Genomic DNA, 26,468 nt, shown 5'->3' with positions numbered 1-26,468 from the left:
GTCTGATTTGCGGCCATCAAACCCCTCTCTGTATCAATTTAAGATTAAGCCACCAGGGGTATGTCAAGATGAGTACCAAGATTCCAGGTAAAGCGAGTCATTAGAGGGGGTACGCTTGTAATTTAGAATATAGCTGAAACCCCAAAGATTTGTGTCACATTGAGGGAAACTTTCCTCTTTCCCTTCAATTTTTTCCCCCTGTTTGCACTGCTCCCAACATCCTCACCCTTTGGAACCGCGGAAAGTCATTTAAAATTTAACTGAACGCTGGAGGCAAGTTTTACTTTTCAGATCATCCAATTTAGGAGATCCAATTTATGTAGAGGAAGAAAAAGACGGGTGGAAGAGGGAAAAACCAGCCTCCTCATTTTCCTGTGCTTCTTGTACCTTCAATCCGCAACCTGCCACGCAAATTCAGCCAAGTCAGGGATTTTGCCTTGAACCACCACCGCCACAACCACCACCTTGTCACTCACGCCCGAGAAGCACGCCCCTCTGGCCGCACTCTTGGCCAATGGCGGCTCCCCTGCCTGCATAGTAATGAGCTCGAGACCTCCCTGGGCCAATGGCGCTCCGGGAGAAGGGTTAGTTTTGCATGTACCTAAGCGATTTGCATAACCCAGCGGCCGGGGGCTTGAGAACCCGAGCGTGCAACCCTAGAAGGGAAAGGACGGGAAGAGCCTGAGTCGCTGCAGGGCGAGAGCGAGCGAGAGTCTGGGTGTTTGTGCGAGAGCCGGGGCTGTGGCTGCGGCAAGGGGCCGGCATGGCTGAAGGCTGCGCTCCGCAACCTTGAAGAGCGGCTGCGGCGTGAGGCCGGGGGCAGCGAGGCGGGTGCGATGGCAGAGCGCGGCCCCCGCAGCCGCGCCGGGCCGGCCGGGCTGGCCTGAGCTGCCAGAGGAGCGGGGCTGCCTCTGCGCTTCCATGGAGCAGCGGGAAGGGCGAAACTCCGGAGCGCCGCGTCCCTTTGCTGCTGCGGCGCACTGCTGAAGGGGCCAAGCCCGCGCGGACCGCCGAGGGACAGGAGCCCCCGCCCCAGCCCGCAGGCCGGCTGCCCGGGGGCGGCGGGGGGCGTCGGAGGGCAGCGGAGGCGCGCAGAGCGAGCGGCGCCGCGGGAGAGGCCTGCGCGGGAGGCGGCCGCAGCAATGCCGGGCCCGCTGGGGCTGCTCTGCCTCCTCGCCCTGGGGCTGCTCGGCTCGGCCGGGCCCAGCGGCGCGGCGCCGCCTCTCTGCGCGGCGCCCTGCAGCTGCGACGGCGACCGTCGGGTGGACTGCTCCGGGAAGGGGCTGACGGCCGTGCCCGAGGGGCTCAGCGCCTTCACCCAAGCGCTGTGAGTGCGGGCACCGGGTCTGGGGGACCCAAGGGGGGCGCTGCGGGGGCGGAGCCAGGGTTCAGTCCCACCCCACCCCTCTGGAGGCCCGGAGAGGGGGGCGACGCCGGTCACCTGTGTGTGTGGGGTGCTTGGCACCCAACCCCGCGCCGCGGGCTTTCCAAACTCTTCCAGTCAGGGTCCGGGAGGCGGGTAGCCAGACTTTGGGGGCCCAGTACACTCCCACCCTTCTAACTCCGGATGCATCTGGGGCCAAGAAGAGAAGAATCTGGAAACGCTTGCCCCTGGCAGCCTTTTCACGTGACCTTCCCTTCTCACGCGGGCCCATGCTCTGCTGGCAAGAGTTTAGCCACTGGCAGGAGTGAGGGCGCCGAGAGCTTGGCCTAGGTCTCAGACCGAGGCACGCTTCGTGGGGAAGCACCTGGACCCTCCTGGGTTCCAGGATGTGTGCAGAAGAAACACCTGTACCTCAGTCGGGGCGAATCTTTTTCCAGATTGGCCCCAGCCAGGTAGTGCGACTTGGCACTTCGGCCCAATTCCACTCTAGACCCATCACCAACGAACGCCAGGGTTCTGGGGCACGCAGGAGAGTTGGAGAAAACAAGGGCGAATTATAGGCTCCTCGGTGAAATACTCTAACTCACTGAGGGCTTCTGAAGAAGGCACGCTGCCCTGACTGAGGTACAGGATGCTGGGACAGAAGCAGAGTGCCAGAGCCTGTGACCAGCCCAGGGCGCCAGGTAGGCAGCGCTTCTCTGCCTTGCCTTAAACAACCAGCAGAACTTTCCTTGTGGCTGCTTGAGGTCGGGAGAGTCACTCAAATGTTTCTGACTTGCAAAATCTCCCTCTTCAAACAGGGACCTGAGAGTTTTAGACCTTCCCTTCAGAAGAGAAGGGGAATGTGAAATAGGTGTTGGAGGTGGTGTTGGCAAATGCCACTAATAGAGGAAGAATAGGGTAATTGAGTGCACGGCTTGTGTGCGCTTGTTCTTCCTTCTTGTGTGGTGTGGCCAAATGAATGATTGAATCAGGAGCAGTGAAAGAGCTGTTTGAGAGAGGAAGGGCTTCTGAGGGGCCCTTGGGTAGAGGGAATTTCCTTTTACCTTGCAGCTACTGAAAGGGACCTCTTAGAAATAGACAGTTTTAAAGGAATAACAGTCCCTGTGAAGAAATCCCTTTTATGCAGGCCCCAGCGCTGCTTTTCCAAGTGGGTGGTGGCAAGGTGTTCTCGCCTGGCCTCCTCTGGGACAGACTTACAGTGAGCCTGGAGGCTTGCTCTCTCAGAACCGGTTTCATTCTTCTGGCAGCGCCTCTCTCCCCTTTTTTCCTTGTCTCAGATTAGTTTTGTATTTGAAGTCATGTTTCTTTAGCGCAGTGAAGTTGAACTTTGCACCAAAATAGTTAACTTTGCAGTCTAGAGCATTTTGTTCACAAAGTTATATGAAGTGGGAGCAGTTGAGCCAAGAGCCGGTTGAGTGAGGGAAAGACGACTTGGTTGGAGAGTCCAGACTGTTTCTTCCCCGAAATTCTCTAGGAACTTGTAGGAAATTTATAAAGATGCCTTTACATGACCCTCTTTCAAGACTCTCCATATCATAGGAAAGCATAATTTTACTATTTTGCCTAGCTGTGTAAAGACCTTGTTTCGTAGATTCTTTGAATTTTAATAAGTAGACTCTATAAAGAAAAAGGGCTGTTTTGCATTAGTACCTAAAATCACAAAGAAATACTACGTTTTTATGAGAGCATGTTCTTCTCTAGACTAGCATTAGACACCTTCCTATAGAACTCATTGAAGGTAGGGAACTGTTGTATCTTCAGCTTTGGGGCCTAGGAAAGTTACTATTCATGGCTTGGGAAGCAGAAAAATAATCAGCACCGGTCTGGGTGAGTGTCTAGCATTATCATAGCACTTTCTGAGCTGCAGGGGCGAGCAAATGTGTTCTGTCTGCTCACCACCTGTACAGATGACCAGTAGGTAGAGGGACTGTATAGTCTGTTAACACCTTATTTCATCTGAGTACTCATTTCACACCCCTTCCCCAAATAGCATATATGATCATCCTCTCCAAAGGGGCTTTCAAGGATAGTATATTTGCAAACCAGCTTGTCCCATGATTCTCAAAAGCCTATGAAGAGAGGCCGTTTCTGTGAGTCTGTACACTCCATTTGATGTTGGAGGACCTTAGAATCACTTGGGTATCTTTCTCAGTACTTCCAATCTGCCTCCCTGAGCCATACTCAGCAGATGGAGAGACTAGACTGTGGTCCCTAAGCTTTCATACACCTAGTCCTAATTTCTGGAGAATGTGTCCCACAGCCTATTTAGCTATACATGAAATTACAAACACAAAATTAGAAGTTAGAAAGATGAGAGTATAATTTTTTTTCTTTTTTGAGGCAGTCTTAACTCTGTTCCCATGTGGGATTGTCGCATTCAGCTTTCTCAGCATTTAGCCTTTAGTCCAGATTTGAGAAGGCCCCAGAGAAAGGATACCTTCTCCTTCAGGCTCGTTAAACTTGTTTAACCATTTCTAGGCTAGAGTGCCATGGCCTCAGCCTAGCTCACAGTAACCTCAAATTCCTGGGTTCAAGCAATCCTCCTGCCTCAGCCTCCTTACCAGGACTGCAAGCAAGAGTATAATTATTAATCAGGGTTCTTTATATCCTTCTTATTCTTCAGTGGCTTGTCCAGTGATAGTATTTTCCACCTGTCTTGGGGATATGTACATCTTACTTATAGAGACCCTGAGACTGACAAAGACCAGGGATTCTATTTCACTCAGGAGTCCACACAGCCTGGAAATAGGAGGCACTTAGATGCCAGGCCCCAGTGAGGAGCAGAACTGGAGCTTGGGATTCAGATACCACTCCCACGTGGGATTGTCACATTGAGCTTTCTCAGCATTTAGCCTTTAGTCCAGATTTGAGAAGGCCCCAGAGAAAGGATACCTTCTCCTTCAGGCTCGTTTAAACTTGTTTAACCATTTCTATTTCCTGTTGAAAGTCACTTTACCAGAGTGTGGGGACAGAGTCAAGTGTAATCCTCAGTATTGCTGATGGTATACCCGTGTTCAGGTCACTTGCTGCACCTGTGGTTACTATGTTTTTAAACAGCAGTTTTCAATCGTGTATCACAATGCACAGGCTTGTCACAGTGTACCCTGAGGTGTTAAAGGCGGAAATCTTACGAATACTAAAATTCCAAAGTTTATTTTATTGAAAGGATTCAAGGTTATTCCCATATTAGTGCTAACAAGGTGACTCTTAATCACCTACATTCCAAGATTGAGGGAGAAAGAGAAGTCCTGGGGAGAGGAATATGGACCTGAGCCCTCTGGTGGGGGGTGTGTGTGTTTTTAAACCATTGTACTAATGAGGACTTTCTAGTATGTTATTGCTACAAAATTTGAGAAATGTAGGTCCAAAGCACAAATTTTCATATCCTAGATTATGTCTGGCATGTGGTTATAAGATTTGTAAAGACTACTTGTGTGGGGTGGCGCCTGTGGCTCAAGGAGTAGGGAGCCGGCCCCATATGCTGGAGGTGGCAGGTTCAAACCCAGTCCCAGCCAAAAACTGCAAAAAAAAGAGAAAAAAAAAGACTACTTGTGTGGCTTTGTGAAGAGAGTGGTGGATCTGAGCACTTAATCACAGCCTTTACTGTGCCACTGAGTAATTGTGTGGCCTTGAGCAAGTCATTCCACTTTTTTTTTTTTTTTTTTTTTTGTCCTGGTGGCGATTTCCTCATCTGAAAAACGAAGCAATTAGATTCACAAGATTATCTCTAAGTCTATTTCTTGCTTCCAGAAGTTCTATGATTTTTTTGTTTTCACACAATTTTAAGATGGCAAGGTGATAATGAGGTTATGATCCTCACATAGAAAGATCCCAGGAGCAGCTGAATATCGTTGTAGTTGAAGTTGCACAAGCCTATTTATTACCACTCACTTGGAGGAGAGGAGTTCTTTGTGTTTAAAAGTATGTGTTAGGAAATTTGCCATGGAGACTTGTTGCAGAATGCATGACTAGCTAAGGCTCTTAGCTAGGGTAGAATAGCCCTGCTTGTTTCCTGTGGGGATGGCTTAACACTTGGAAAATAAAATCACTCTGTTTCAGTAATTTGGATACTGTACAAAAAGTTACTCAACGTCCTTACTTCCATATAATTAGTCATAATCTCTCAAACCTTCACAGTGTGTGTATCCTGTACGTGAGCAGGTTGTCGAGCTTTTTATATAGAATTGAGTTTCCCGAAGGGCTTTGAAGTGTTTTTTAAGAATCTTCTTTTGGAGGCAGGGCGAGGTGGCCCACGCCTCTAATCCTAGCACTCTGGGAGGCTGAGGCAGGTGGATTGCCTGAGCTCACGCGTTTGAGACCAGCCTGAGCAAGAGTGAGACCCCATCTCTAAAAAAATAGTTGAGCATGTGGTAGGTATTTGTAGTGCCGGCGACTTGGGAGACTGAGGCAAGAGAATAGTTTAAGTCCAAGAGTTTTAAATTTAAGGTTGCTGTGAGCTATGACACCATGGCACTCTATGGTGGGTAACAAAGTGAGACTGTCTCAAAAAAAAAGAAAAAATCTTCTTTTGGAAACATCTCAGATTCTTCCCTAAAGTGTATTTTTTTTTTCCCACTACAACAAACACCTTCTTCTACTAATGCCACTTGAAAGTATTTTCTTATGTATCTTCTAATATCTGTTATGTATTCTATGGCGGGTTAGGCCAATAATCATCAGTGGCTAAATGTTTGTACTTTATTGATGGTAGAGTTTTGATATCTGGATTTCTGAATTATCCGTAAATTGCAATATTAGCTTAGTTTGTGTGGTGTCTTTCTAGAGATGTATTAGTTTTATATATAAATGAACTTTGTTACAAACAAGGACAATATAAAAACATCTTAAAATATTGACTCTTTATTTTCCAAACCAGTGAACCTCTAGGTCCTCTGTAAGTACAAGACAGGAAAGAACACTCTGGCAGGCTTATGGAGAGCTGGGTTCCAGATCTATTAGTAAGTCATAGACATTCAAAGCACAGCTCAGAGATACTGGCCATCATCTGCTCTGGAAAGAATCTCATAATCTCATCCTTAACCCTGCAGGGCCTTAGTTGATACTGGCCATCATCTGTACTGGAAAGAATCTCATAATCTCATCCTTAACCCTGCAGGGCCTTAGTTTCCCCATCTATAAAACACAGAAGTCAACAACTCCTACAGCCAAGAGGTTTGCTTTTATTTAATTTGATTTTTATACATTTCTTGGGTCCTCTCTATTGTGTCAAATGATATATAGGCATGTAAATCTTAAAATCTCTCACACACCCAGGAGATTCTAAATTCTCCCCCAGTTGTCCAGTTCAGCTGGAATATTTCCATTTAGTAGGGAACTCACTGTCTTATAAGGCAACAGTGTCCCCGATGTGATCTGAGCAGCAGGTAGGACTTCAACCAGTAATTTTCCTGTGCTCCTGCAAGCTTCTGTTAACCAATAATACTGCAGGATTTCCAGGCAAACTGAATGCTTATACCAGTTACTGTATCACGGATATTTAATGTCCAAGCACTTGGCTCTTAACGTTACAATTGTAAAGTAACATTTGACAGCTTAATCTCTTAAAGATCAAAGTTATGCATTTGTAGGTGGATCCAGGCAGGTTGAGGCATTTCTTGGCCTCTGTCAGTCTGTCTGTCTCTCAGACTCTTATTTTAGTAATCTCTATAATAATGGAAAGAACTGGCAGCCTGCATGTTTGGGTTATCGTTTCTGGTCTCCTAGGTTGTGTCTGTCCTTTTACTCTCATTTTTCTTATCAATAGACGATGGATATTTGACTAGATGATGGCCAGTATCTCTGAGCTGTGCTTTGAATGTCTGCGAATCTGTGTTGGATTTTTAAGTTGTAAGAATCGTTTAGTGACTTATTAAAATCTTTGTAGGACTGTCTCCCACTTTTTCTCTATTAAAGACAGATATAAATATCTATTAAAGCTCAGAATTGTTTGGGATACCCAGGTGCCTTTAACTCTGAAATATAGAAGTAATAAAACTTAAGAGTATTCTTGATAAGGCAGCTTTGCTCTTTTAATTTTTTTAACTAGATCTCAGGATTTGGGGTTTAGAAATAGGTTATCCGGTTTGCTACTTAACTGTCCTGTATGGCCTTCAAGTTTTTGACAATGCTCAAGCTTATTTTCCTACATATAAAAGAACATGAACTTCCCCCCCCAACTTTGTTCCGTGAAGTGTGGTTTTCTTAAAAGCTTGATTGAAGATGATAAAATGCTGTAATTTTAAATCATGTCAGTGAACAAAAAAAAGTAATGTAGGGCATTTAGTAAATCAGTACTCTTACACAATGGCTAATTTGTCTGCCTTTCTTGACATTTCTTTTGTGCCTTTAAGCACCTGATGGTCAAACTTGTATGTTGGGTGTCAGCTCTATTGTTTGGAATTGGGTGAGTTCAAAACTGAGTTAAGAAAATCAGTCTGAACATGAGATAGAGCATGCTCTTACAGTTTGTATATGGTTGATAACTTCTCAATTTCCAAAGACTCTAGCAAGTTAGCACTCAAACTCCCCTTTTATTTTATTTTATTTTTTATTTTTTTGAGACAGAGCCTCAAGCTATCCCCCTGGGTAGAGTACTGTGGCATCATAGCTCACAGCAGCCTCCAACTCCTGGGCTCAAGTGAGTCTCCTGCCTCAGCCTCCCAAGTAGCTGAGACCACAGGCACCCGCCACAGTGCCTGGCTATTTTTTGGTTGCAGCCGTCATTATTGTTTTTGGCAGGCCCGGGCTGGATTCGAACCCGCCACCTTAGGTGTATGTGGCTGACGCCTTAGCCACTTGAGCCACAGGCGCCTAACCCAAACTCCCCTTTTAAATAGCAATATGTAATTGTGTAGTAGTGTACTCTGGATTCACCTACACATAGACCCATAGTTGTTATTAAACTTTGTGTATGGCTGGGCTATTTTTAGCAAGATTCTTAAAGTGTACTGAAGTATTCTGTGTCATGTTCAGGCAGTTAAAACTCTGAGTGTGGGCTCGGCGCCTGTAGCTCAACTGGCTAAGGCGCCAGCCACGTACACCTAAGGTGGTGGGTTCGAATCCCCAGCCCGGGCCCGCCAAGCAACAATGACAGCTGCAACCAAAAAATAGCCGGGCGTTGTGGCGGGCGCCTGTGGTCCCAGCTACTTGGGAGGCGGAGGCAGGAGACTTGCTTGAGCCCAGGAGTTGGAGGTTGCTGTGAGCTGTAATGCCACGGCACTCTGCCCAGGGGGACAGCTTGAGGCTCTGTCTCAAAAAAAAAAAAAAAAAAACTCTGAGTGTGTGAGTTGGTTGTTTTTAGTCTCTAAAACATATTTTTTGTACTATTGTGTATTTTACTTGTCAAGAAAAGCAAACTAACCATGTCTTCCCTCATTACAAGGCTTGGCATTATGCATCTCTTACTTTAGATGCAAGTGTATGCAGTTTAGGAATGTCCTTCTAATAGTCTAGGTCCAAAAGAGGAACATGTTAAAATATTTTTTAAAAAAATATATTCCTGCCTTAGTGCCTGTAGCTCAAGCAGCTAAGGCGCCAGCCACATACACTGGAGCTGGCAGGTTCGAATCCGGCCCGGGCCCGCCAAACAACAATGACAGCTACAACCAAAAAATAGCCAAGCCTTGTGGCAGGCGCCTGTAGTCCCAGCTACTTGGGAGGCTAAGGCAAGAGAATCGTTTAGGCCCAAGAGCTGGAGGTTGCTGTGAGCTGCGACATCATGGCACTCTACCCAGGGCAACAGCTAGAGACTCTGTCTCCAAAAAATAAAAAAATATATTCCTTAGCTTTCTGTCATCAAAGGTGTTATGGGTAAAACATTGAACTACCTTCCTGTGGCAACATGTTGGAGCCTAAAAATAAAAGCATATCCATGTAAGGAAATGTAGCACATAGATATTTGAGAGGCAGCTGGGCCAAGACTGGGGTATGCCTTTAGATCCTAGCCTGGACTTTGTGCTGGTGAGAAAATGTGTGGAAGAAGCATACTTAATACAAGACATTTAGTGAGACTTTATCCTTTATATTTAATTTGATTGATATATTCTGCATCAAAATACATCTTTGAAAAAGACTATGTAAACCTCCTTAGCTGGTTTTTCTATTTTTATACTGGGAGAATGCAGCTTTTTTTTTTTTTTTTTTTTTTTATTGTCAGGGATTCATTGAGGGTCCTGAGACCCACGTTACACGGATTGCATTTGTTAGGTAAAATCTCTCTCATAATTGTGTCCTGCCTCCAAGACGTGTGTCACACACTGTGACCCCCCCCTTTGTTACAAAGTTTTAAAAATAAAGTTGACCCTTGAAAGAATTTCCTTTTACCCTAATAACAAAATATTCTTGATATTTCAATCAGAATGTAGAACCTATTATCCAGAAAAATCATGAGTTAGATTCTCCCTATTTCCTTGTATTTTTAAAGTTCTATTTGGGGAACTTTTCCTTCCTAAGAAGAGTGACATACATTTGGTGGGGAGATGGTTCCTTTACCTCGAAGCAGTGGGGACATGGCTAAGGAATGTGCCTGGGATTGCTTCAGGTCCTTCTTCTGCACTCCCCTCGGGCTGTGAGGTCCCTTGGGTAGAGTTTAGTGTAAAGGCAGAGTCATTTAGTACAAAGGGTGACATCACACTTCCCCTAAAGAGCTTGATTAGAGCCCAGAGAGATGGATTTTATAGTTCTCGCTCTCTTGTCTGGTTTCAAAGTTGCAGAATGGGACGTGTGCTTCCCACTTGGCAGTGTCTTTCCTGAAACTCTAGGGATTGAACTCTGCCATTGGTTAACTTCTGGTTTTATTTTCCATTTCCCTAAGCTATAAGGTTCATGCTTAGAAGGCCTTAAGGAAGCCATAAGGATAATACCTGCAGGTGCTGGGCAGAACAGATATTTTCATGAGAGAAGAGACTCATGGTCCGAGAAGAGGCTCCACACACTTCTGTGTGCAGGCAGAGAGCTGCATTCTTGCAGAATTTTCCAGAGAATGAGAGAACTCAGTACCCTAGGAACTATCCTACCAGCTCTTTTCTTTTCAGTAGAAGTGGTGGTGATGAGGGGCAACTTAACTATTCACAGCCTCTTCAGCCTTCCATTTTAGGTGCTAAATTAATCTAGTCTTTGCATTTTCTAAATGTGATACTGCCCTTTAATTGCCTTTCGGGATCTCCTTATCTCACAGAATCTGGAGTATACACAGAATTCTCATATAATTTGATCTGAGTTCATAAAAAGGGAATATTGTCTTTTCTGTGCTCCGTGTGCTAGCTCAACTCATTTGATTAGTTTTTAAAAAAATCTTAGTATTTTTCTATAAAGAAATGTTCTCTTGTTGGCCTTCTGTTCTCCAAGGTCAATTTGAGTCCATGGTCACAGGCTATTTATGTCCCTGTTGACACCCCAGTCTTTTATAGACATATTTTTGTGAACAGCCTTTCAAAGATGGTTTAGTGATTGATTGAAGATGGCACAGGGAATCAAGACCCCTCCTCCCTGAGTTCAGGGGGGCATTCTAGGGCTTGGGCAAGTCACTCAGCCCCTCTGGACTTCACGTTTCCCATCTGGGAGGAGAGGGAGCTTGCTTCATCTTCAGGGTGGCACCTAGGAAATTGTCTTCAGTGTGATCAGCTCCAGTGACACCTAGGGAACATATTTCTTGTCATTTCTCCTGGGAATGACTAGGCAGTGTGTATGTGTAATAACTTTGTGAGCCACTGTGCTAATGGGGAAAAAGGCGACTCCTCTACCAGGCTTTTCATTCAGAAATCCTTGAAGATTCTGGTGTGGAGAGGGCGATGCCTGTGGCTCAGTGAGTAGGGCACCAGCCCCATATAATGAGGGTGGCGGGTTCAAATCTGGCCCCAACCAAACTGCAACAAAAAAAATAGCCGGGCATTGTGGCGGGCACCTGTAGTCCCAGCTACTTGGGAGGCTGAGGCAAGAGAATCACTTAAGTCCAAGAGCTGGAGGTCGCTGTGAGCTGTGACGTCCTAGCACTCTACCCAGGGTGACAAAGTGAGACTCTGTCTCTTAAAAAAAAAAAAAAAAAAGATTCTGGTGGAGAAACAGTAGTATTTAGTTTTTGTAAAAATTTCTTCTTGTAAGTGGTGCTACTGCCCTCTAACATGAAAAGCTGGTGGTGAGGAGATATAGTTTGTCTCCAGGAAAGAGCCTGGGGAAGTGGGACTTTTTTACCCTGGGTCTCTCTTGGTGCTACCTTCCTGAGATGACTGGTCCAGTAGAGAAGTGCTGTCCAGTCAGGGGACCTCAGTGTTTCTCCCCAAATCAAGCAGACATTATAGCCTCTTCCTTTAAAGACAGTGTAATCTTAAGGTGCTGATTTTCTACTTTCAAACTTTGGAACGCTGAGGATTTTCATTAAATCCTAACTCAACTCTTTGGGAACCCTTATGCCCTGGAGTTTCTTTGATCACTTGGGGGATGGATAAGATTTATTCAGAATAGATGAAGTAGCTGCATTCTTATTTTTTCTAATCACTGTGGTTCTAGAAATAGTCATATCATGAGAGAACTTTTTAAGTATCTTGAGTCTATCTTTTAAGTATTTACTGGTTATTGAATAACTGTGGTTTTTGTTTGTTTTTCGCATTTGAGATTAATTTTTGTGTTTTATGGATAAAGTTATTTTCCTAAAAGTTAACTTTGGAATTACAATTCTTTCTTGAAAATCTTTTGTCCTTCCACAAAGTTATATGACCTGCTTATCAGCCCAGTTACGTTTTTTAAGTTTCTGAGAAGGATTTTTGTAAATTTTGATTTGGACTTGATTTGAACCTGAGTATAAAGCCAAAAAGAAGCTAACATAGGCAGTGGTGCTCACAACCTATTTAGATTGGCTCAGGGTTTCAAATACAGTTGTGCATTTTCGACCCTGGGTCTCTTTCTTTAAAAAAAAAAAAAAAGAAAGAAAGAAAAAGAAATGTTTGAGATGTTTTTCTCATTACCATCTTGACATCTGCCTGGTTACACATGAATAGCTTGACCCAGTCCCTCAGCAGGGAGACTACCACAGCCTTGCTTTCAATAGCCATGTCCCTGACAAAGAAAACATATGGAATATTTCATTCCTACGCTTCACAAACAGAGTTGGGGGCTGTGAGGGCATGCAGCAGAAGGCTCGTCATACTTCTTGATAGGTTGGCAAATTTGTGCACTAACCACAGGCTCTAGTGTCAGTAATTGAACTGTGTTTTCCAGAGCCCCATTACATTCTGTGGAACGTCATCTCCCGTGTTTTGGATACATCAGTTTCTAACATGAGTTTGAATTAAGTTCATGTGGCCTGCTTCCACGGTGGAGTAATCATGTGTTTTTACCAAGGAGAAATTTGTGTGTGCATGTGTGCCTGCCTGCAGACATACAAGGCATTTGGGTGCTGCTCCTCCAGATTTGATACGTGGTCTGGGTTGGGAACGCAGATGCTTGAATTCCCAGTAGAGTATGCCTTGGGGACTGTCTGCCTCTGTGTTTATCTTCTTGTCTGTCTACCAAAAGACCTCAATTGATCATTCTCATGCTAGCCAAATACTGCTGGGTTGACATTTAAAGGTTTCTGTTGCTGTATGGTATTGGTCTTCTTTGGGGGGCGGGGGTGACTCAGTTTCAAGAAGCATTAAGGGTTTTGCTTTGTAGCCTCTGAATCTGCAGTGTGGAGGGGTGACAAAGAGCTGAGAACATGGAATGGAAGGGTTATTTAATTCTTGTCTTTCTCAGCTCTTAATCTGCGTTAAGAGAGTTTGCTACTTGGGCCACTCTGGCTAAGGTAGCATCCCACGAGGAGGGAAAAAATAAAAAACAAAAAAAACTATGACATCCAAAGATGGGAAGATTCCTGACATTGCAGAGGAAATAATGACATTTACGTTGTTGGGGTCTTTTCCAGCCCTCAGGTTGCCCCTGACTGAATTTCTAGTTTCCTTGTTTTCTAGATATGGGGACTGGTTTTGACAGATGTTGATGATTTGGTGAAAAGGAAGTGAGCGCCTGTTGATCATTTTATCCCAGATGTAGCCTAATGCTTAAATTTTTATAGACATGTCTTTCATGTATTTTTGATTGTTTTTGGTATCATTACTGAACAAAAGTGGCAAAATAACATGCGAATAGAAATTGTTGCCTTTCACATTTTCTCATAAGCATAATCCCTTTTGTAGTTCTTGATTAGAATAGATTTCCTTTCAATTTGTTGGCTCTTGGGAAGTTCAGTTTTCAAAAGTTTCTGTTTTATGGTTCTTGACAAATTCTATTTGAGGTCCCCCTCCCCCCCTTTTTTTGTGAGACAGAGTTTCACTTTGTTGCCCTCGGTAGAGTGCTGTGGTGTCAGCTCACAGCAACCTCCAACTCTTGGGCTTAAGCGATTCTCTTGCCTCAGCCTCCCAAGTAGCTGGGACTACAGGCACCCGCCACAAGGCCAGGCTATTTTTTGTTGCAGTTGTCATTGTTGTTTAGCAGGCCTGAGCCGGGTTGGAACCCGCCAGCCTCAGTGTATGTGGCTGGTGCTGTAACCACTGGGCTACAGGCGCCCAGCCCTGAGGTTCCCTTTTTAAAAAATGCTTCCATATGTTAATACTAAAATAAATGGCCTAATCTTAGATGATCCATCTTCCTTACCTTAACTAACCATGTAACTGACTTTCATAACTATGAATTCATAGGGAGGACTCCCCCAAACCTCCTCATCTTAAAATTTACTCTGATTAATGTACAGTTCTTCGTGTTTTGGAATGTGTACAGTCACGTGACCATTACCACCCTCAACATCTAGAAATTTTTGTCACCCTCCCAGATTTTTGTGTGTCCCTGGCAAGTGCTGAACATGTTTCTGCTCTGGGTCTCTTACTTTACATAGCTTTGTCTCTGCCTCAATGTCATACAAATTGAATGAAACAGGGTGTAGGCTTCGTGTCTGCCTTTTTTACTCGCCCTGGGTCATTTGAGATTCTACCATGTTACATACATCAGTTTGTAATACTCATTTTCCTCATATAGATATATTACAATTTGCTTATTCCCCAGTGTAGGAATATTTACTTTGTTTCCAGTTTGGGGCAGTTACAGATAAAGCCCCTGTAAATATTTGCATATGGAGGTTTGCATGAATCTAGGTTTATATTTCACTTGTGTAAGAATTAGAGTAAGAATCCAAGTCCTATGATACATACATGTTTATAACAAAATGTTAGTCTTTTAATGTCGTAGAGATATAGTGAGGTCTGTTATCACCAGTTAATGATAGCCTCAATATATTGTTAGCATGGTGTGCTGTATTAGCAAAAGCCGTTATTAAATTAAAAACTGATTTTGTTTAAATGTCTATCCTTGAAAGGGAGAATGCTAGCTCCCTTTTAGATACCCGGCAGTTCCTGTAATGCCCCCAAAGACTCCTGCAGAAATGACCCCACTGTGAAGTATTTTGTTTACAGGGAAGAAACTTGGGATTATTAGTGTGTCCATGTTGGCAAAGTCTGATCCAAAAAAAAGGAAATTTGGTGGGGCTCTATTTGTATATTAAGTGTCTTACATGTGCTAACTGTAATTTTCATAATAACCGTTCTTGGTCCATACCATGATTCTTACTTTATCACTGAGCAAACCAAGATTTGAGAGGGTTTTCTAACTTGCTCAATCTTACCGTTAATGGTCCTAGTTTGTGAAGCTCAGGTATTCTGTATTTAAGTAGTTTGTTCAGATATTTGACAGTGTGTCGGGAAAGGAGAAGAGAAAATGAAAAATGAAATGGTGAGAAGCTACACCATTTTTTATTATTGAAAAAAAAATCTGAACTGAAACTAAAGCATACCCGAGAAGGATGCATACAGTGTACACGCGCTCCGAGACCATGGCTTGATTTAGAAGTAACTGATATTCAAGAATCGATTTTCCATGAATAAAAGTGTTATCTTTTATTCGTGCCAGAATTTCTTTTTAAAGTATGTCTTATATAGTCTCCCTGCTTCTTGTACATCTTGGTTTAAAAGCTTTCATACCATTTTCCATGTCAAGGGTGTTTTTTTGAGTCAGCAAAGTGTCAGTCATAAGCTTTTTGGCTTTTTTTTTCTTTTGTGGAATTCACTTATATGGTATATGAGGATCAGTTCTGTTAGTAGACTCCCTTTTCTGTTTCTGAAGGAGCAAATTACTGAATGTGTTGCTTTAAACCAAAACCTTGAAGTCGATTAAAAAGCCAAGAGTGCAGTATGATGGTTTCCATATAGCTGCCCCTTTCACTCACTGGAATTTCCTGCCTCTCCTGTTGAAGATGTTTTTATAGGGAAGTCAGCATAAAAGTGAATCACCCATGAGCCTTTTTTTCCCCCAAGGCATTTCATTTAGTCAACTTGGAATTAACTTGGTTGGTACTCTTTAGTTGACTTGAACACTGTGTTTGTTGATGGTGTGAGCAGATGTTTATTAAGCTGTTAATATTTTACAGGCTTGATGGGTTTCTACTGGGCCTGTGTGTTCTTTCCTTTAGCAGCAGGGCTATTCATGATTAAATCTGTGGCCACAATTTTAATTTTGAATGTACAGGTGATGGCCAGCCAGCCCCATCCTGGAAGGTAATTTGCTTAATGATTCTAAAAAAGGTTGATGTTTTCTCTGGGAAACATTTCGCTTTTTCATTTTACTTATATTGCATTCTTAGTCACGAAGAGCTTTCAGGTCTGTTTTGCCATTCAGTTAAGTCATCACCGTCATCTTGTTATTAACTTAGATGTTAATGATAATGATGCTGTTGAGTGCCAGACATTAAGTGAAGTGCTTTACCTGTGTTATCTAGTTAATCCTCCCAGTAGGCCTCACAAGCCTCTGCTACTTTTCTCCCCATTGAGAGGTGGAGAAGCCGTGGGGAGGGAGGGCTCACTGCCACTGGTGACGTGAGGTTTTGCAGATGGGGTGTGTTAATCTTAGTGTTTTTATTTTATTTATTTTTTATTTTTAAGTCTTACTCTGTCGCCCTGGCTAGAGTGCCACGGTATCATAGTTCACAGCAACCTGAAACTCAAGCAATCCTCTTGCCTCAGCCTCCTGAGTAGCTGGGATTAGAGGCACTGGCCAGAACACTCAGCTAATTTTTCTAATTTAAGTAGAGACTGAGGTCTTGCTCTTGCTCAGGTTGGTCTTCAACTCTTTAGCGCAGGAGATCCACTAGCCTCAGCCTCCCAAAGGGCTAGGATTATAGGTGTGAGCCACCTTGCCTGGCCAGATCTTGGTGTTTTTAGACTGGGGTTATTTGGTTGAGTGGGTTATACAACAATGTCTTCCAGTTCTGTTCCTAAATGTTGGCGTTTACCTTTCTTATGTTATAGATGAGGAGTTCTGGAGAGGTTAAGACTGTCCTCTGCTTGAAGTGTCCTCAACTTATTAGAGAATGGATTTGGAAAAAATCTTAAAACCAAGACAGTGCAATGGACCTAAAAACTGTTGTGTTACTGGCCACACATCAAAGAGGCTAAATTTTTCCGTAGGGGGAAAAAAAGTCCATTTCCCCCAAAGGCATGTGTTTACATTTATGTGTTTATAGACATGGTAGTTATAATTTGCTAAACTTTTTCTTTTGAGACAGAGTCTCACTTTGTCATCCTAGGTAGAGTGCTGTTGCATCATAGCTCACAGCAATCTCAAACTCTTGGACTCAAGCAATCCTCTTGCCTCCACCTCCCAAGTAGCTGGGACTATAGGTGCCTACCACTGTGCCCGGCTAGTTTTAGAGACATGGTCTCCCTCTTGCTCAGGCTGGTCTTGAACTCCCGAGCTCAAGCAGTCCACCTGCCTTGGCCTCCCAGAATGCTAGGATTACAGGCATAAGCCACCAGGCCAGCTTTTTTTCTTTGTCCTTTTTTTGGTTTTGAGACAGAGTCTCACTTTGTCACCCTGGATAGAGTGCCTTGGTTTCCTAACTGGCAACGACCTCAGTCACTTGATCTCAAGCAGTCCTCTTGCTCAGCCTCCTGAGTAGCTGGGACTACAGGCGCCTCTTGCAATGCCCAGATATTTTTAGAGACAGGGTCTCACTTTTGCTCAGGCTGGTCTCTTAACTGGTGAGCTCAGGCAATCCACCTGCCTTGGCCTCCCACAGTGCTAGGATTACAGGTGTGAGCCTTCACTCCCAGCCTTAAACTTTTAAATTGCATAAATCTTAACACCAAATTCTTGTTGATATTTTTCAGACTTTTCCTCCTTTGTGCATTTCTGTTAATAACTGGTAAAAAAGAGTTGAGTTGGCTCTAATGTCCCATTTAATAGGGTAGAAGCCCAGGTACATTTAGTTGTATGACATGCCCAGAATCACTTGCAGCCCTCCAGAATATGTTAAAGTACAAAAGGAAGAACATTATCAGGAAAGATGGTTTTCTCTTTGAGTATATAAATCTTTAAGGTTTAATAAAAATTTTGACTTGTGTTGCTTGTGGTTTCTGCCTGGTGGGTAAGAGTTCCTGTTCTTCTTTCTTCCTTGTTTTCCTGGCCTGCCATGAGCCCAGTACTTTGTTGAAATTGTAGGAGATACAGTAATTAATTTGTGGAGGTGAATGAAAGGTTTAATGTAAATAACTTTATCTATTCAGACTATACTTTGAGAGCAATAAATACTTGTTAATAAAAACTTTGAGAGCAATGAATACTTTATTCATGGAATCACTAGTCTTTCAACTTTAACATAATAATTGCTTACTGAAATAGTAAGTCAGTACTTAAAAAAAATGAATTAGTTCAACATCTCCTTATTAAGTGCCTTATGTTTTAGGGACTGTTTTTGGTGCTTGGAGACACCGAATTGAACAATATTCAACCATGTCCCTCCTCTCATGCAATTCACCTGGCAGGTTTGGGGTGGGACGGTGGTGGTAGAGACAATAGACAAGCACAAATATTTAGTATCAGGTGATATTAAACACTGTCCAGAAAAATAAGGCAGGATGAAGAGGGATATTAAATAGTCAGAGAAGGCTTGAATGAAGATTTTAAGATAGTCAGTGTGTATAGGAATATGAATCCATGTTAAGCAAAGGCAAAATTTTAGAATTTTCTTCCCATCCCATAATGAGTTTAATGAAAGATAAAAAGAATAAAAATCAGAAGAGCAGAATAAAATGGTCTATCAATGCAGTGGAATACTACACAGCAATAAAGGAACAAACTGCTGAAACATGCAGCCACATGGGTGGATCTCAAAGATGTCACGCTGAGTGATAAAAGCCAGTTTCAAAAGGTTATATGCTGTGTGATTTCAGGTGTAACACTTCAGAATGACAGAATTAGAGTGATAGAGAGCAGATCAACCATTGCTAAGGTTAGAGATAGGAAGACTGGCTCAATAGGGGCCTCAGGTGGGAATCTTTCTGGTGATGGAGCAGTTCCTTATCACGAGTGTAAAGGTGGTCACATGACAGTGGCACCCGTAGTTCAGACGGTGAGGCGCCAGCCACATACACCCAGGCTGGCGGGTTCGAACCTGGCCTGGGCCAGCTAAACAGCAATGACAACTGCAACAAAAAAATAGCCGCACGTGTGGTGGGCGCCTATGGTCCCAGCTACTTGGGAGGCTGAGGCAAGAGAATCGCTTAAGCCCAAGAGTTTGAGGTTGTTGTGAGCTGTGATGCCATAGCACTCTACTAAGGGTGACATAGTGAGACTCTGTCTCCAAAAAAAAAAAAAAAAAAAAGTGGTTACATGAATCACCCTGAATGGGGTCTTTAGTTTAATACAGTGTTGCAGCAGAGTAAATTCCTGGTTTAGCCTTTAAGGGTATGTTGCCATTGGAGAAAGCTGGGTGAACCGTGCACAGAAACGTCTCATATTATTTTTGTAAATTCTAATGAATCTTTTTTTTTCTTTCTTTAAAGGCTAGTCAAGTGAAGCAGTGGGAGTGGAGAAGGAACAATGCAGTCTGTAACTGGTTGTGATCAATTAGTTGTAAACACCACTACACTGGGATCAGCCACTACTGATGAATCTTAAATTTAATTTTTTTAGACAGAGTCTCGCTTTGTCACCCTGGATGGAATGCTGTGATGTCACAGCTCACAGCAAGCTCAAACTATTGGGCAAAAGCAATCTTCTTGAATTGGGCTCCCAAGTAGCTGAGACTACAGGTGCCCACCACGATGCCTGCCTACTTTTTCTATTTTTAGTAGAGACAGGGTCTTGCTCAGGCTGGTCTGGAATTCTGGAACTCAAGCAATAAGCAACAACAAACATAGAGGGTGCCAAAAAAATGTACACACATTTTTTTTTGTAGAGACAGAGTCTCACTTTGTTGCCCTTGGTAGAGTGTGGTGGCTTCACAGCTCACAGCAACCTCCAACTCCTGGGCTTAGGTGATTCTCTTGCCTCAACCTCCTGAGTAGCTGGGACTATACATACATTTTAAGAATGGGAAAAACGGTGTTAAAATTGTAATACTCAATATATACATACAACATTTGTTATCTTATGTATTGTAATCTTGTATCCCTTGTAATTCCAGAAGTCAAATGTGATTTGAGTATTATAACTTTAATACTATTTTTTTTTCCTTTCTTAAAATGCGTGTATGTTTTTTGGGAATCTTCCGTATACCAGATCAGTTGAGAATCCTGTGAAGTCTTAGTCTTGGTCTTACCCTTAACTAAGATGAGGAAACTGAATCTCTAGGATAACGGTTCTCAACCTGTGGGTTGCGACCCCCAGGAACTGTATTAAAGGGTTGAGGTATTAGGAAGGTTGAGAACCACTGCTCTAAGGTAAGGTGATGACCTGAGGATGCAAAGCCCAAGTCTCAGTTGAGACCTTTTAACTTTCAGGTCATCATTAGTTTCGTCTCTGAGAGCATGACTGGTGTGAATTTGCTGTTGAACAGTTGTTGGAAGATTGTATGGGTATTCCCCATTTGTCTCCAGCTTTCTGCCCCTCGTCCCTGCCCTGTGTGTTCTATATTCTGGAGCAGGTAAAGTGTAATTAGGCACTGGTTTTGTAATTTACATGGGTTTAGTCATATTTGTGAATGGAATACACATGCATCTCTTACTATGGAGGTATTTCATTACTGAGCTCTTGGTACAGTCTAAGCAGTATGGAGAATGACCTTGGATCTCTGCCTGTGAATTAGTAGCTGAATGGTGTTTTACTTCTGATGATTCAGTATATTTGCCTTAATTACTGGATTAACCAATTTCTTGCCTCCCACAAAAAGCGCACAGGATTGTATAAAGAGAGGATGAATGAATGAAGTTTTAGGGACTAATTTTTGTGGTATTTAAGCAACAATAGTTTAGATTACCCACAACCTTAATTTCCTTTCATGAGTCCTATAGATGGGCTTTGTCACCATTTACACTTGATTACTTCATTGTTAACCCCAGTGATGTGATTTAGCATGCAAAGACTTAATTATTCCTTTCTAGCCTAGTGAGAAATTTCCTTCCAATAATTGCCTCCATTGCCCTTTCGCCTCTTAAACATTTAGTTTGTTTGGGACAAGGTGGTTGCTGGGTAAGCAATTCCAAGCTCAGCAGTGCCTGGAGCTGTCTTTGGACCATAATTTGTACCTTTGACATAGTGACTTAGGCCCCAGTTCTTATGCGAGGACTGGTGGTTGCTCTTCCTCACGGGGAGTGGAGTGAGCATGTGTCTGAAGTTTCAGATCCCACCTAAGTGGTACTAAAGAGTTCTCGGGTGGTCTCTGCTTTTATTTTGTTTCCTTATTTTATGAGAAAAATTATAGCAATTTTGAAAACAAGATTAAATTCTTTAACTCTTTAGTGTTTTTATAAGATCATTATGTAACATGACACTGGACATGATTCTGGGAACTGGAGGATTGGATGCGGATGAAATTGAGAGGTTTAGGCAGGATTGGCAAAGAGTTGTTTCTGGTTTTTTGTTGTTTAGTTTTTAAATATAGGTGACATTGCATCTAGAGCCCACAGGCAAGGAGCAGGCAATAAGAGCAAAATTTTCTGTGAGTATTTTTTACTTTATGGTGACAACATTCTGGGAAGTTCTGCTTCATTTTCCAAGTGGAAGTTTGTGGAATTCAAAGTGTATATTTTCTGCCAGGAGGAAAATATTCTGGCCGGAGGAATTAAAAGTATTCATTCTGCTGAGGGCTTTGTTGCAAGTAAAGGAATATATACCATGTCTTTATATACAATTTATAAGGTTTGTTGAATATGTCACTTTTTAATTTGCAGGAGGCAGCCTAGTTTTAGAGTGTTAGTCCTAAGGCCTTGTCACCCATCTTCAAAATTCTGTCTTTTCCCATATGCTTAAATATTGGGGGCTGCATTTCTCTCTGGGTCTAGAACTTTTGGGGTCCTCAAACTTTTTAAACAGGGGTCCAGTTCACTGTCCCTCAGACTGCTGGAGCATCAGACTGCGGGCCCCGGGACCAGTCGGCTGCTAAGCAGGACAGGCAGCAGCGGCAAAAACACCTGGCAGGCCGGATAAATGTCCTAGGTGGGCTGCATGTGACCCGCCGGCCGTAGTTTGAGGACACCTGGTCTAGAATAACAATGGCATGATAGAGCAATTGGATATTCTACAGTGAAAATACTAGTGTGTCAGTCTGTTGGAAAGGAGAATATTATCTTCATCAGACTTAATTGAAAGTGTTTTTTTGGGGGGGGGGGGAGATGGTTTATGTAGCCAGTGGCTGCCTTTCACTTTCCACAGGTACAAGACATTTTTGCCTTAAACATCAGTTTTTAGGGGATTCAGCTTTTTTGCTAACCTGGAAATAAGTCAAAGGAATACTCACTAAAGAGATGTAGGTGAAAAGTGGTTCCAGTCATCCTTAAAGGATTGATCAGAAAGCACAGCAGAAGCAAAGCTCTGCTCCAGTATACTTCCTGGAGAATTTTTAAAAGAGTTTAGAGTATTCAGTATAGTACAGACATAATACATCATTTGATTTCTGCAAGTAGTATCTCGAGTAACGGAATTTTCCTCATACAACAAATGTAGTATTATCCTTTCAAAACTGTCAGGGAGGATTCATTCATTCTATTTGAGTAGGCATTGATTATTTTACATCACCCAATATCCATGTATATCTGGACAGTGTTGACGGACAATTTGTTCTCTTGATAGCTTAATTTATTATGATGACAGTGATTCTGTCGTAACTTAATGATAATTAAGTGTTATCAACTAGGTTTTTCACTCCCATTTGTATACTTCCCTGGAAAAATAAGAAAAGTAAAAATGTACCATTGGGTGTTTTAATCTTATTTTCTTTGAACTTGAATATCAAGGAGTGAGAAAAGGCATTTGTGGGCAGTCTTAATTGGGTGAGAACAGAGGTGAAAGGCAGCACCCTGCCCTCCGGGGGCTTGCGCCAGTGGTCTAATTTAGGAGCTCATTTTTATTAGTGTGCTGTTATACTCTAAAGAGAATGGAATGCAGTCAATCTGCCCAACATTTTCAATTGCAAATATGTATTTGTAGCTGTAATGCACAATTCAGACTCCTATAAAAAAAATTAATGTTTTAGGACAAAAGAATTTGGATCTTGAACAAGTGCACAGCAAAACGATTTTTGTTTCCATAGCATTCTTTCCAACTAAAGAACCAAAACTCAAGGTGATTTATTTTCTTTATAATGGTTCTAATTTAGTAATGATTTTATTAAACTCGGTCTTACTGGAATTGCTACATTTAAGCCAGTGATCCTGTATTTAACGGTAAGCTCTTTGAAAAGAGCATTATGGAAGGAAAATGATTTTGCCATATATTTGTTCATGACCCAAATTCTTTAATGTCATGCATAAGTAGTTTTGACTCTTACAGCACCACAGAGAGCAATAATTGCAATCGTAGAACCACAGGCTGTAGACCTGGAATGCTTTGCGGGGTGCTGTATTGACATGGAGCATTAGTGAGAATTATAAGGACCATTGAAGTATATTAAATATAACATACTTAAATCGTATTACTTGCTCTATCTTCAGTGAAATGAGACTCCTTGGCTGTACATACACATACAGATATTTAAAGGTTTAATATAGTGTTGAGAAAATGCACAGTAGTCATATATATATATTTAGTGAAGGTATGACATGAACCATTAATACAGTAGATGTGTATTTCTAGGTGCCTCATGCTCAGAATTGTTTGTAGGCCCTCTGAAGGCAGGAATAATCAAGTCTCATTGCATATCATAGAGGTCAACTTATAGAGGTTGCACTGTGTATTGGAAATACCAGGCGGTGTCAAAAAAAGGCGTACGCATTTTAAGAGATATCATCTATGTATTGTTTAGAAGTTGAATTGAATTGAAGATACTGTTAGCGATCAAGTGTACCATTTTACCTGCAATTTGTATGCTTTTTGGGAATGATCGATTTTGATTCCAACAAAAATCGATTAGCTCTTCCCTTGTATAGGGGATCCACAAAGTTCGTGTGCAATTTACAATGTTGTTATTATTATTATTTTGCAGTTTTTGGCCGGGGCTGGGTTTGAACCTGCCACCTCTGGTATATGGGGCTGGTGCCCTACTCCTTTGAGCCACAGGCGCTGTCCTCGCAAATAGTGCAAATTTTAAAATGTAAACCTATTTTAAATTGCACATACACTTTATGGACACCCTGTATGTGTGCCCTGCATGTAAGCTACCCTTAAAATGTTGAATAAATTGAAAGCTATGGAGAGAGTGCTTTGGGGTAGTACTTTTTATTAGTGATGTTTTATTAGTTGATTAACTTGCTCAGCCACACGAGTGAACACTTAGTGTGCAGCTGTTGTGTTTGCAGGTGTGCTGCTGAGGGGCGGGGGACGAGGTGCTCCCTGTTTTAACACGCGTCAGGCCCTTCCTGTGTGCCAGGCTATGTGCTGAGAGCTTTACACTTGTCAGGTCACATGATCATCCTAGCAGCGTATGAGAGGGATACTCTGCATTCCCATTTTCAGCTGAGAAAACTGAGGCACAAAATGTTGAAATGCATATTAGTCCAACATAGTAGAACCTTCATCGTTGACCACCTTCCCACCTTCTTCAATTGATCTAATTTTGATAAACTGGACATGGACCACGTGAACATGTCTGTACCATAGGTCTAGTTCCTTATGTTAACCACTTCTATATGTTGACCAGTTTATTACAGTCCCTTGTGTCAACTTATAGAGGTTGCACTGTGTATTGGAAATAACAGATGGTGTCCAAAAAAAGGTATACACATTTTAAGAGATGTTATCTATGTATTACTTAGAAGTTGAATTGAAGATACTGTTACTGATCAAGTGTACCATTTTACCTGCAATTTGTATGCTTTTTGGGAATGATCGATTTTGATTCCAACAAGATTTCCTAAAATGTGTATACCTTTTGGGAGGCACCCCCTGTATAATTTCCAACCAGGATTTGCACCCTGGTCACCTTGACCTCAGAGCCTGCGCCCTCCTCCAGTCTACCAGGCTGACTCAAAAGCGTCCATAGGTGACACGGTTTGCTGGGAGGTTAGGCATAAGCACAAATGAAATACAGTACGAGGAAAGTGTATTGTACAGGAGGGATGAACAAAGGGCTGTGGGAGCGAAGAGGGGGGGAATTTACTCTGCCTTGGGGAGTTAGAAGGCTTCGCCGCAGAGGTGACATTTGAGCTGGGTCATTTAGTCTTCTGTAGGGCAGCTGCCGGAGTTCTGCCTTGTTTGAAATAAGCACATTTACAAGAGAATAGTGGAGCACATTCCACTTGATGGACTGGATTGACAGATTGAAAGTAACTCCCAGAATGATGGCTTTGTTAGGTATTCCTTCTCTGAGAACCCTACCTGCCACTCCCCTTCGGTGAATTGTGGCAAGAAAGCTGTCACATTAAGCTGTCATTCAGGATATTTGTGAGAGGGGGAGGGAAGAACAAATTATGGGCAGAACTAGATATTTTCAGAACAGTCTAAAACCTGGAAAGATTGTATTTCAGAGCATTTAAAAATGAGCACAACAGCCTTTTTCTGAAGTCATGCGAAAAGAAAATTGAATAATGAAAACTTAATTAGGCTTTGGGTATTTTTGAAGCTGGACTTTCTGAGTATTATCCACCATCATTATATGAGGCATTGTTAAGGTTAAGATTGAAAAAGAAATCAATTATAGACTTACACAGAGTTCTTATAGAGACTGTCTAATTGTAAACAATTGTTCTTCTACATTATTTTTCAGGCGTTTCTAAGGAGCAGATTCAAGCCCACCTTTTCTCACCCTTTGTTTCACTTGTCTACTCTGCTTTAAGAATATCTCATGTGGGTTTTGTTAGCGCCCCCCTCACCCCCCAGTTTGTAGGTGTTAACGCTAGCAAAAGGTTTAGAAGACCAATCTAGGTCGTTCGGAATTATGGCCGCTCCCAGTTTTATTTCTGGGTAAATGGTTTAACAACACTACTCGGACTTGGCAGTCTCTGGCCTTGCCCCAGCTCCTGCGTTCCCACCTCCTTCTCACCCTCCACTCCCCAAGCCTGAAATGGAAAGAACTTGCTTTGTTACTGATGATAATATTTAAGCTCTAAAATTTTAACAGTATTTCAGTTGCAAATAAATGGAAATTGTGTATTCTGTTTAATGTGTTTCAGAAAATCCCTGCTATTTTTTTTCTTTAAATACAAGAAAACAGGCGTGTAATGCCTCATTGAAAAAAGCCTGTAGGGGTGCTTTGTGCAGGTCTTAATTAAGGGCTTTGAGAGACCAAACAAAAGGGGAAAGGAAAATGCTACTGGGTTATTGTTATTCCACCCCATTGGCTCAGCTAGCTGACCATCCATTGGAGCATTTTGTCCATTTTGAAACTGAATGACACTTTTGTTCGTGATTAACAGAGGTGAAAGAAGCCAATTATTGGGCCGTCTTTTTCCATAGAGCAGCTGCTGTTGGATTTAACTGCAGGCAAATATGGCCTTTTACTACCACAGGGATGTTGTGATGACAGTTTATTTTTATAGAACTATGTGGTAGAAAACAAAATCTGTCTGACTCCTGTTATGAGTATGCCCTGGAATTTATCATGAAAGGGTAGCTTTAATATTCTAGGTATTCCATAGCCCTCTTTATAAAATAACATCTATGTGTGCATGGATGTAATACCTATGCACCTATT

General features: G+C 42.5%; 1 protein-coding gene across 1 annotated transcript in view; it reads left to right on the top strand.

Annotated features, from left to right (window-relative positions):
• The first annotated feature begins 620 nt into the window (after window positions 1–620).
• The window catches only part of LGR4 (leucine rich repeat containing G protein-coupled receptor 4), a 102,085-nt gene continuing 76,237 nt past the window's right edge, over window positions 621–26,468 (top strand). The window contains exon 1 of the mRNA XM_003781195.3: window positions 621–1,327. Within this exon, the coding sequence (XP_003781243.1) occupies window positions 1,143–1,327 (185 nt within the window). The 5' untranslated portion in view covers window positions 621–1,142. The remainder of the gene's footprint in view (window positions 1,328–26,468) is intronic.

This window comes from Otolemur garnettii, unplaced genomic scaffold (assembly GCF_000181295.1).
Source record: "Otolemur garnettii isolate 467f Iridium unplaced genomic scaffold, OtoGar3 scaffold00001, whole genome shotgun sequence".
In the NCBI taxonomy this organism is placed as follows: domain Eukaryota; kingdom Metazoa; phylum Chordata; class Mammalia; order Primates; family Galagidae; genus Otolemur; species Otolemur garnettii.
Note: the sequence above shows the minus strand (reverse complement) of the source record. Positions and strands in the feature narration are given on the sequence as shown.